This window comes from Artemia sp. Qi Xiang Cuo, chromosome 8 (genome assembly GCF_049724085.1).
Source record: "Artemia sp. Qi Xiang Cuo chromosome 8, ASM4972408v1, whole genome shotgun sequence".
NCBI classification, from domain to species: domain Eukaryota; kingdom Metazoa; phylum Arthropoda; class Branchiopoda; order Anostraca; family Artemiidae; genus Artemia; species Artemia sp. Qi Xiang Cuo.
Genome location: NC_142801.1, coordinates 45,522,935 through 45,534,988, shown reverse-complemented (window position 1 = coordinate 45,534,988; position 12,054 = coordinate 45,522,935). Strand labels below are relative to the sequence as shown.

The window sequence follows — 12,054 nt, the reverse complement described above, 5'->3', positions numbered from 1 at the left end:
CTCCCATTTCTTCTCTTAAAATTTAACCAAATCAAAATAGCGTAAGTGTATTCAAGCTATCAAAGAAAGTAAACAGATTTTTTTGCGAATGGTATCCAGTTTTTTATTTTAGGTCAACTAGAGGAGGTATGAAACTAAATTAAACAGTACTATTTGTGTCCAGATTTTTAAAAGGGTGTATGTTGTCAAAAATTGCTGAAAATTTTTCTCCAGCATAGAAATAGAAGGCCAAACTATAAAGTGTTAAAAAACGAAAAGATTTAAAGCATTATTTTATACTGTATTATATTTATAAGTATTATTTCATTTGTATTAGAAAAAATACAAATGAATGTGCATTGTCAGTTTAATATATATATATACTGATATTTAGTAATCAAAATGTTAATATTATCTGATTTATTAAAGTTATAAAATTAAAAACATTTATATTTTTTCAGTAAAGTGCAAATTTTGTTCTGGCCTTGGAAAGGTATAGGGTTTTTGAACCCAACTTATGATAATTTCTGCTCGTTATGATTTTGACTCGGTTATTTATTGTAATTTCTGTTCGTTTTGGGTTTCCTTTATTTGTCTATGCTGATTTGTGGTAGTTTCACGCTTGGTAGATTATTTGATTTTATTTTTGCTTATTTTTTGTTTAATGGAGTTTTTTACCTTTCTTCGAAAAACTTATTTTTTGGAAAAAGTTTTTTTAATTAATATGTAGGAAAAAATGGGCTTTGATACAACTTAAAACAAAGTTTATCAAAGGAGCACTTTACTCATTGGTTTCTATTTTTTTTAGTTTTATTTTTATTAACTAAAAAAAATAATATTAGTATTATTAGTATTAGTGAATATTAGTATTATTTCTAGTTTCAAAAAGGCCAGGTTACTCCAGCCCACAAGTACAATTATTTTGTGCTGCTACTGCTGCCAAGATTCGTTGTGGCTAATGAGTGCTTTTTCTGAAACACAGTTAAACAGCCTGTCATGTACTGAAGTTAAGTCATATCGTAAGGATCTTGATAAACATCCACAGAAGAAGAGGAGTTCAAAATAAGACTAAATAATATAATAAAATTGGGTAGCCTTTATTACTACATTTAGTTTTATTTCATGACAACTCTTAATGATTGAATAAGGTTTTACTAGCCACTTCAAATTTATAAATTTATATATAAAATGTTGCTCCTTACTTTCAGTTAAAAAACTTTTTTTATATTATTTCCGATTGTTCTCAAAATCATGCCGGGAAATCGGGACCCTCTCTCCGCTATAAATTTTACCAGGAAAATCCCACCGTCACGAAAAATTCTTCCTATGGAAAATTCACTCCAACTTAAATCTAGCAGAAAATGCAAAATGGGGGCAGAGGCAATTGCCCCACGGCCAAAATTTTAGGGGTGCAAAATTTCAAATATATAATATAACGTTTATTCCGTGAATAAAATCATTTTGTAATATTCAATTTTTTTTTAATGAAGTAGGTGTAGTTGGCAGTAATTATAGGCAAATTGAATCCAAAATTTCTGTTTTTTTCATACCTTCATCACCGTTCCTTGAAAATAAAAGTTAGTAGACCAAATGTAATTAATTCTAGAACGCGAGGAATTAGAAGTAATTAATTGGGACGTGATAATTAATAATTTTGGGGACGACAAAGTAAGAAAATTTTCATTATATAAGTTAAAAAACCAACAAAGAGAAAAATCTCTAAAAAAAAAAAAAAAAAAAAAACAAACGAGACTGTGGCCTGTGGAGATAAAATAAAAAAAACACAAACAAAACACCGGGTATTTTTCGAATGTATACAACAACGGGTTATAAAGAACGAAAGAAACAAAAAAAAAACCAAAAAAAAAACAAGATAAAACTAAACCAAACTAACCCACCCACCAAAAAAAAAAACAAAAATGTCAACTCGGATCAAAATGAACCCCGTCGAGACCAGATGCTAAAATAAATTTAATTAATTTTGGACACCAGAGTAACTGTAAAAAGAACTGGTGACCAACATCCTATTAAATGAAGTTTAATAGGATCTCAGTTACTCTGGGGGCCTCACTTTATGAAATCTATTTTCGAATCTTTTCCCGCCGGGTTTCTTTTTGCGCCGTTTTGAAATTTTTGTTTTTTTTTTGGTGGTGGTTTTATTGGGTTGTTTGGTTATCTTGTTTTTTTTTGGGTTTTTTTTTGTGTCTTTCGTGATGAATAAGCCTTTTTTGTATAAAGGCGAAATATACGCGTTGTTTTTTTTGTGTTGTTTTTATTTTATCTCCACTGGCCACAGTCTCGTTTGTTTTGTTTTTTTTAGATATTTTTGTCTTTGTTGGTTTTTTTTCATGGCTGGCCAGTTCGGCTTAAGATCTTTCATTATATAAGTTATGCTCCAAAGCCCCTGGGTATATTCAGGTACAAAAAAAAAACAACTTTGGAATCCGGTCAATGCCTCATAATATTTTGGCAACGGATATTTATTATCCATTAAACTTAACAACGGACCAGAAAGGTGATATGATCTTTTATTTTTTAGTTCAAAATGTAATGAAGGTTTGTGTCGGTATTTCCCAAATATTTTACCAATTTCAATGCATTGGTCACGGATTGATAGCGGAACGAAAAAGGTCTTTCATAGTCCAAATGAAGTTATAAATGAAAGGAACATGAATTTGTATTAAAAAGGAAAGGGAGTTTTTAACTCCACCCTTTTTTATTCGTTTATTTCACGAATCGTTTCATTTTTACAAGATTAATGTTTCCGTCTGGTCAATTTACGCAGTAAAAACAATGGGGTTTAGAATCACAGAAAAATCCCCAAACAACCACAGTTGAAAATGTTCGATGAAATAGTGTAAATTTAAATTGACATTATTTGAAAAAAGGTGATAATCGCGACTTATTCAATTTTTCTTGAGAATTAAAGAGTGACCTCTTCTAGAAAAAATATTTTAACATTCTGGTCAAATCACAGTAAAGACCCTAGAGTTCATAGACACAGTATTTGCAGGGGGAATGCACCTTACGCCACCACAGAAGGATGCATGGGCTTTAAAAGACTAAGTTCAGATGACATCAGCTTCTCATCGCAAGTCAAGATAGCCAAGCGCATGTAGGCTGTACCCACGATAAATCTAAATCCTTTTGGGTTTCTCGGTATGATTTTAATCTAGTGCAAAGAGTAAAGTTATAAGAATGAAATGTTTGCTGAAGTGAAGAAAATCATACAACACTGTCTAGCATTTGACGATTTTGTTTCTTTTTTAGGCAGCCTAAAACTGCTGCAAGCTTGTCTTGGCAGGTACTATAAATGTAGAGGGAAGGGAATAAACTCAAATACTTCAGAAATTTGTGAAGTCAAAATACTTCAAGAATAAAATCAAATACTTCAAGAAATTTGTGTTTATATCCTACAATGGTACTTGTCTGTTATTCAGAAAACACCCAAGTTGATTCAATTTACAGGTACACGGGTTGAAACAACTGAAACGCATTAGACAGGATATATTTGCACATTAGGGAGGGAGAGCTTAGTGGCTAAGCATAGCGCGGATGTATGCAAAATGTAAACTAACCTAACATAACCAAAATACCAACTAAATATTTAATTAAAATATAGCTACAATTAGACCCCGGCACTGTGCCGATGAGGGAAGACCGGCGGCGGAGGGGCAAAAACACCGCGCCGCCGACGCGCCACCGGTAAGATGTCGGTGGCGCGCAGCCGGCGCGATCTATGTTGACCGTAAACATTAAGTGTTTTCATCAGTCTTTCTCAAATCACAGCTTAAATTTACAACAGATTCGAGCCTATTCGTGAGTTCAAAAATTCACAAGTCGCTGGGTGGAAACTGGTCTTCTTCGTTATTCATCAAGAGAAGCAGAAATCCGGTAGAAACGAAATGGCTGTGGCGTCCCAGAACCATTGCATAATACGAGTAGTTGAAGTATCTATTAGCTATGTATTCTTAACATAAACAACTATCAAAATTAGTAGTTTTTTTTCATCGAGCATTACTGCATACGAAACTTCAAATACCGTATCACAAAATTCGTCAGTTATCTGGGTAAAAACTTTGAATATTACTTTGAACTTAGAAGCATAATTTTTTCATAATGCCCTTTGCCTATATCTGTTTTGTCACCTTCAAACAGTTGAAATGGGCGACTTTGATATTGATTATTTTTTTTGCTCTTTTGGATTCCTAAAAAGCCTTCTTGTATTAACAACTGGTTTTTAATAACAATAAAAAAAAATGCATTTTAAAGTTTTTTTGGCTTCTTTATAAAATATATGTCATGTAGGCTAAGGCTGAACTGCCTTGCTTTTTTATTTCTTTTGGCTGCTCTTTTGGATATTATTCATTTTTCCTTGTGGGGATTCATTCCAAATTATAAACTCATAAATACCTAATATCAGTCAAATTATAAACTGCATCTAAAAGGAGTAGATTTATCAATGTGTAAAATACATGATGAACACTTCACATGAGAACACTTCAATTACAATGAAACAAAAACCACTTAATGGTTTATTCGCTATGAAGAAAAATGAAGTGCCAGCTATTTTCTTAGGTAAAAAATGAAAAGCTCATCCGTTTTAAATGTAATTAAGTGAAATAATATGCAGAGTGAAGTAGCTCCAGGAAGATGTTGAGATTTTCTTCCTAGTTCGTCACTTTTAATCCAAGCAAAATGTTAGGACACTTAGTATCAATAACTATCAGTTATTGAGTTTAAGCTTTGATTTCCAAATGCTCACAAAAATTATCAAATTTAAGAAAGTCGCAATAATAAGTCACCTGTGGTCAAAATACTCAAAGACCAATGATCCCCACCCAGGCTCAAAGCTTCTGCTATGGTCATATCCATGGAAATCTCCAAAGAGTTTCTTTTTAAAATAGCTTTCAAGCGTAGTTGCGGGTATTTAGCCTTTTTTGCTTTTCTTGAAAGCTTTGAAAAAAGTGGTATAATATTCCAAATGTTACATTTGTTATATTTGTGCATATTTTTGGTAATCATTTGTGGGGTGATCGAATTTTTTAAACCACTGTAGATAGGTAAGAACGTTGCAACATATTGTACCCTGAGGTCATAATACTGTCAAAGACTCCTCTTTGAACCTCCCAAATTGAAAGCTTTTATTATGACCTGGCCTTTTAATGTAACTTGGGCACTGGATCAAGGGCGGCATTGTCACTCGAGCGCAACGTTAGGTGGGGATGTCGATATCGCTTTCGTCACACCAATTCGTTTTAGTGTGAATCTGTTTGGTACTTATGGTTTATGAATGAACGTTTTCAAAGTAAACCCGTTTCATCGATAAGAAAAAAAATGGGGGGAACGCATATGTCCCTTTCCCTTTGGACGATAAAGCTATACGATAAAAAAAATCAAGGAATTGTCACTTAAATATAATCACTCCCTATGCCCCCCCCCCCCTCTGGATACAATCTTGATAGGATACCGTCTCTGCTTTAAATAAAGAAATAATTAACTTATTGGTATCCCTGCTTTCCAAAAAAAAATTCGAGGTATTATCATTTAAATATGATAGCTCACTACCCCCCCCCCTCTGGATACCACCTTGATAGGGTGCCGTCTCTGCTGTAAATTAAAAAAAAATGAGAAATTATCATTTAAAAAACGATAGCCCCCTATCCCCCCCTATAGGGAATAATTTACAATTTATTTATGAGTCATATTTTTGGGGTAACTTCCGTTTCAATCTTTAATTCCCGGACCTTGTACATAGCTTAGTCTATAGCTAAATTTTGTCTCAATAGAAGGTTTTTTTTTGGGGGGGGGGGGTAAAAATGTTTCAGAAAAAAGATTGTATTTCCTATCAGGCGTTCAACAATTGAGTATTCAACATTAAGAAAATCTTATCTAAAAAGAGCAAAAGAAAAAATAATCTGCAAACTTACAATTCAGCTGTAGAAACAATCTGTCGGCTGTCAATTTCAAAATCCAACTGAAGGCTGAAGCTGTATAGTGGTGAATGCGTTCTATAATTCTATTCAACTTGAAAAAAAAATTCCTGACTACGAAGGATGTAAGAAATAGCGATTGGGAAACTGCATTCGAAATTATTTAAACTCATTTCATAAATACGATACTTTTTTGTCAACACAAGAAGAACTATGTATAATAAAATATTTGCATTAGCATATGGTATATGTCTGGTTCTTATGCAAAGTAACAAAAGAGACGAAAATTGACGAACAATATAATAGTGAAGAATTATGGTATGCAAAGTAATATTTGACAGGGAAAGTCACAGATGTTAAATCGCCAGCGGTGGCACTGTGATTGCGTGATTTTCGGAGTTTCGGGGATTCAAATTTTTTTTCGGGGTGACGCATAGATTTTCGGGGTAATACCCAAAAATTCGGGGATAGTGCAAGCCCTGATTGGTTTCTAATCAGGAAAATCGAAATACTAAACCACACGAGAAGGGAAGGCTCCGACTTTGCGGTTGAAAGCAATAAAGAATTGCCGCAAAATTAAATTAAAGTCGACCGAACGCCACCGCCTCTGCCGGCGGCGGCGTTGCGACACTTCGGTGGCGGTCGACCGGGCCTCTCGTCGGCGGCGTTCAATCGATCCGCCGGCGCGGCACTGGGGTCTAGTTTTCCACTGTGTGCTACAATGAAGTTTTCCACTGAGCCGAAGCTAATTGTCTGCGTATACAGAGAGCAATAAACCAGTTTATTGTCTTATCTTGCAGATCCAAATTCTTGGTGTTTTCTGAATAATGGACAAGTACCCCTAAAAAAATTCGTTCAAGTATTTTACTATTTTTAATTTAAATGCTCTTAGTGGGTTTTTAGTTGGTTCTTGAGGTATTCATTGTCCTTTTCTTTTACATTTTTTAGTTTATTTCTTATGCACTTAAAATTATGACAAGTAATATATACAATAATGGTCATGACACTGTGTGCCACATTCAGTTTCCATTAAATACCCCACTGAAACCCCATTGGGGATTTTGAGCTCCTTTCTAAGAAAAAATCTTGAGCGTTCTATGCAATCCACACAGTTCTGATGTTATTTTTTTTAGGAAGTGTTAACCATTTCGGTTTCACGGATTTTTTTTCACCCATTGAGTTCATGCACGAATTTGTTCTAAAAATGATATTCTTAATTGGATGAAAGCAAACCGAAACCTCAGAAAAAACTGTATTCCATCAGCAGTAAAGGAATAGTAAGATTTTACCTTCAAATTTTTCGCAGTTCCTGAAGTCCAGTTTAAACGGAATGTTTATCTTCTTGGTGGAGGATTTGTCAACGGAATTTCTTTCCATTGTGATGTTGGCTACCTTTCGCAGGACATTCGACTCAAAAAAATTGGCCAGCTTTCCTTCGCCCGTCTTTTTCTGTGCCCCATCTTCATCTAAAGCGAAAATTTTATAATAAAGATGTTGTAATCAATTATAATTCCTAATTACACACTCTGGAATATTTTGAATTCCCTTTATAAGAAGATAATAACAGACCAATGCCGTGAAGTAAATCAAATAAAACTGATAAAAAATATAAGTAAAATGTATCATAAGAGTATCTGGTACTGTTCTATTAGCTGTAAGACACGCGATAATTCATGTAGTGAAGATGATAAAAGAAACTAGTCAAACAGGTTCTTTCAACGGAGAATGCATACCGAACATTGCAAACAGTGCTTTATATCTCCGCTTACAATATTTGAACTTTAGTTTTTTGGAGTTTAGGCTGAAAAAAGGTATCTGTGTTAGGTTACGTATTTAATATATGCTATGCTTTATACCCCACTCCCCTAATGTGCAAATATAGGCTATAGCCGAAATTTGTTTCCAAACTATTATATTTCCATCATATTTTGTTTTATTTCATCGGCATTAACCAAACTTCACTTCTCGCTGGTCATCGCGTGTCTTACCGCTAATAGAACAGTACCGATTATCTTTAAGTGTTTCAGGTTGAAGTCAATATCGTAAACACAAATTATTAAGAATTCTGGGCAGAGAGCAAAACTTTGTTCATCATAAATTTTGTCAGAAGAAGATTCCATGTTTTGACTCTTTACTTCTTGTTTTATTTCCGCTATAATATGAGAATCAGCCCAACCTTATAGTATTATCCAACCAATTTGATCAGAATTCTTCACCAAAAACCTTGGTAATAGCTTGTCAACCGCTTTTTTCGCTTTTCATTCGCTGTTTCCGTTTCAATCGTAAATGAGATTCACTTCAATTGTCAAATCATTATAAGATCTTTTAGTGAATGCAGAAACCCATAATCAAAAACTTAGAGGAAAGCAAAATTGCCAATGACTTAACTGTACTAGCCACTGAATTTGTCAACCCTCCAGCTAATTTTTTCCATGAACTTGACAAGTATTTATACATCATGTTTATTTTACTTAGATCATCAAAGATGACCAGTGTTGTCACATTGACTTATTTTACGGCAAACTGGCTTATTTTTATTGAGACTGGCTTAAAAAATTTTGCAACTGACTTGTAGCTTAAAACATGTCTATTGTATTTTAATATTGCTTTTTTCGGAAAGAAATAATTTTCTTTAGCAATCCATACATCATTTGAATTTGATACTTTTCATGCATAAAACAAACCTGTAATGTTCATGCGCATGGAAGGCGGAAATCACAATACCAATCCACAAAGCACAGATTCTATGGGCAAAATACAGAATCCCATGGAGCAAAGTGTTCTAATTTTCAGAGACATGTTGTTTGACCCTATCTTCTTTCATTGATTCGTCAGTAGAAACTCAGTCATGAACAGAATTATATTGTTCTAGCTAAATGTACAGTATATTAACTGTTTTTGAATAGTTGTCTATATACTGATTTTTTACCTAGGTTTTACTAATTTTCGACTTATTTTCGACTCGGTCAAAAATTTCGGGGGGGGGGGGGGTTCAAACCGGGTAACCCCCCCCCCCTGGATACGGCCTTGGTAATATGAACCCTTTTTTTTGCAGTCCTGTCTGGGTCCTGCCTAAGCTGGATCTTGAAATGTTATGACTATAACTGTCACAAATCGTTCAAATATTGCAGATAAGAAAAATGAATTTATATAAGGTGATAGAATAATATTGCAGCATAGGGGCTAGTTTCTAGTTGAACAAACTATAACGACCAGAATATAGGGATGCAAATCTATCAGATCTTATTCAGAGCGTAAGTCTTCAAGATAGGGCATTCACAGCTGAAATTGACGAAGAAGGAGAGGGCTTCGAGCCTGTACCCCCCTTCAACATCGAGATTTTTACAATTGTCCGTTTGGGCCCCATTATTTGCTATATAATTCATCTATTTTTGGCCTCATCTATTTTAATTCATCTATTTTTGCCCTCTGTCAATGTACGCTCAACTCCCCAAAATGCCTCTCCCTCTACAGTAAATTTCTGCCCATGTACCTCATTCATAAATAAGGTTTTGAGGTTGTATGCTAGTTGGGAAGAGGGAAAGGGACGGGATTCTGTCTGCTAGATTTCCATCCGCCCTCCCCATGTTTTTGGAAAATACTTTTTTATAGAGTATTTGCATTCAAAAAATGTATTTTTTGGTATTTTAATTTAAAACCAGGAAAAAACAACAAAGTTGGCCCCCCAGATTTTTAAAAATACATTTGCATCCCCCCTCCCCGTACTTAGTCATGGACTGACGTTACTACTGAGAGTTGTTGGTGATTGAACCACTGTTAGTGATTTTTATTTCTTTTGAAGATAATACAGTATTAGCTTGAATGTTATCTTCCAAAAAGAAAATATAATAAAATATGCAACCTTCACAGCGGGTGCAATAAATGCTTGGGTTCAAAGAACCGCACCGCTACTATCAACAGACAACGATCCCTGGTTTTGATGACCCTAGTTAATTTTCATTGAACAGTTGCGGTCAGACAGAATGTTCGGTCAAGTGTAATGCAGGGTTGTCAAAGCTTTCTGGGACCAAAGTGTTAAAATGAGCAAACAAATCTTTAAACAGAATTGCATTTTCATGAACAGCAAAGAAAATCAGGATGCCATTGAAACAGGAAAAAATTACTAATTGATAAGAAAACGCGAATCATAAAAGTGAAAGAGCAATTTTCTGCAATAAACAAGCAAAAATCAACATTAACTAGTCAATGATTCGAAATGACTATGTTTTTCATAAAGTGGTCTCTATAAGCCGTAAAAAGTCCTGATATCACCTAAGGTGTAATAGTGTAAAAAAATGGCCATTTGGCACTAGCTAAGCAAAATGTCTGTTCTGTCAAATACATCGAATTTTCAATACCGAACAATTTCAAATTCACCTGACTTCTTTAAGATGCAACAAGATCCAGCATATACAACTCTTAATTGGTGAGTATTTTAGTCGAGGGCAAATTTGTGGATGGCTTGAATATATTTTTTTTAAATACAGGTACAATATTTAGGCGTCGATTTGCAAATAAACTGAATTCTGTTGATTTGACCAATCCCGAGATGAAGCACTGGCAGTTGGCCAAAATTAACAAATATATCACCGGTCAACCACAATCGACCTTTTGGGATCTCCTAGTTGACGAAGATAGGAGTTTTTAGTGGAGTAAATGACCTTTCTTCTATAACGGGAGATATTATAGAGGAACGTTATTAGCCAACTGAAAATGATAATAGAAATTTTGCATGACTCCAAAACAGTCATTGTTATGGAGCATTTTTCTTTCCTTTTTAGACTAAGATCCTTTTTACAAATTTATATCTTCCTGAAAGACAACAATAAAATTTAAATTGTGAATTTATTTGCCTGTTTTTTGTCTTTTTAATAATTATGTGTTTAGGGGAGATGATTTAACCTGTTAAAACAGCAAAAACAAACGAAATTTGTGATTAGTCATGAAAACGGGGAAAGTTGTGAAGTCTAGGGTGTTTTTTTTAGGGGGCTGAGGTCCCATAATTATTAGCAAGGATACAGGACTGAATTGAATGAAACGATTTCTGCGCCTTGATAATGTCCTTTGCGTAGCTATTCCGCCCGAACTATCTGTTTAACCATTATGTAATACGTCCTTCTAATTTTCCATTGCACCTTTTTTAAGGCAATACAATTCAATTGGCTATTTTTTTGGTACAAATTTGTTTTTGAACGTATCAAAAATTTATTTGTATGAATTATTGTTACGCTTCTACGAGTCTGATAAAAATTCTGAGGGGGGGGGGCTCAGGGTTTGACCCCCCCCCTTAAATACGACCTTGCGGGCACGTATGCATAAATTTATTGAGGAGGGAGTGGATTGCGTAGTTGTAAAATCACCAAAACAGCATAAATTAGGTTAATTGTTAGAATCGATGGAGGAAATAGTCAAATTTCCCACCCTTAACATCCGTAAGTGCTAGTTGATAAGAATTCTAGAACAAGGTAAAGCGCTCAAATAAAAATAGACTCTCGAGAAGTCTAATCTGGACCCGTAAAAACTACTAACAAGAACAATGAAATTCTATGATTTTAAAGTCCTAAACTCTAGGAGTTCAGTTCTTTCAGAAGGATAAGAGCAACAAAACGTAATGCTCAGTGGCTTCGATTGGGAGGGGGAGAGGGCATTTTCCCTGTCCGCATATTTCCCCCCGTGGATTATAAAAAAATACCTTCTTTGGGGTGGATAGGGGTATTTTCAATGAAAAATACCTTTTTTGGTATTTTCATTGAAAAAATCCGAAAAACAGAAATTTTTTGTCCCTGTAAATCTAAAAAAATAAATTTTGCCCCCTGCCCCTTAAATTTTCGTGGAGTGGCGCCATTAATGCCACTGTCCAAAATGAAACAGATTTGGGTAATCAACACTCCACACGCCCATAGAAAAACACGATACTTCTATGACCTACTATCAGAATGAATATGACCATTCTTGAAAATTACCTTTCCACTATTATGTTTATCTCGCAATTATAAGGCTAATGCTATTTTTGAGATAGCATTATAATCAACATCAAAAATGCAGTTTCTCCACTATGCAAATGAGACAGCCATCGTTCTGAATACAAATTTGAGCGCCTTCGACGATTTTCTCTCTCGTACACTTAATTGGTAAAAATGGG

The 12,054-nt window shown here is 34.5% G+C and overlaps 1 protein-coding gene across 2 annotated transcripts in view; it reads right to left on the bottom strand.

Annotated features, from left to right (window-relative positions):
* capu (formin protein cappuccino) overlaps positions 1–12,054 on the bottom strand; it is a 380,358-nt gene that overhangs the window by 105,597 nt on the left and 262,707 nt on the right. For both annotated transcript variants that reach the window (XM_089093489.1, XM_089093490.1), the window contains one exon: positions 7,202–7,378. In XM_089093489.1, the coding sequence (XP_088949615.1) occupies positions 7,202–7,378 (177 nt within the window). The remainder of the gene's footprint in view (positions 1–7,201; positions 7,379–12,054) is intronic.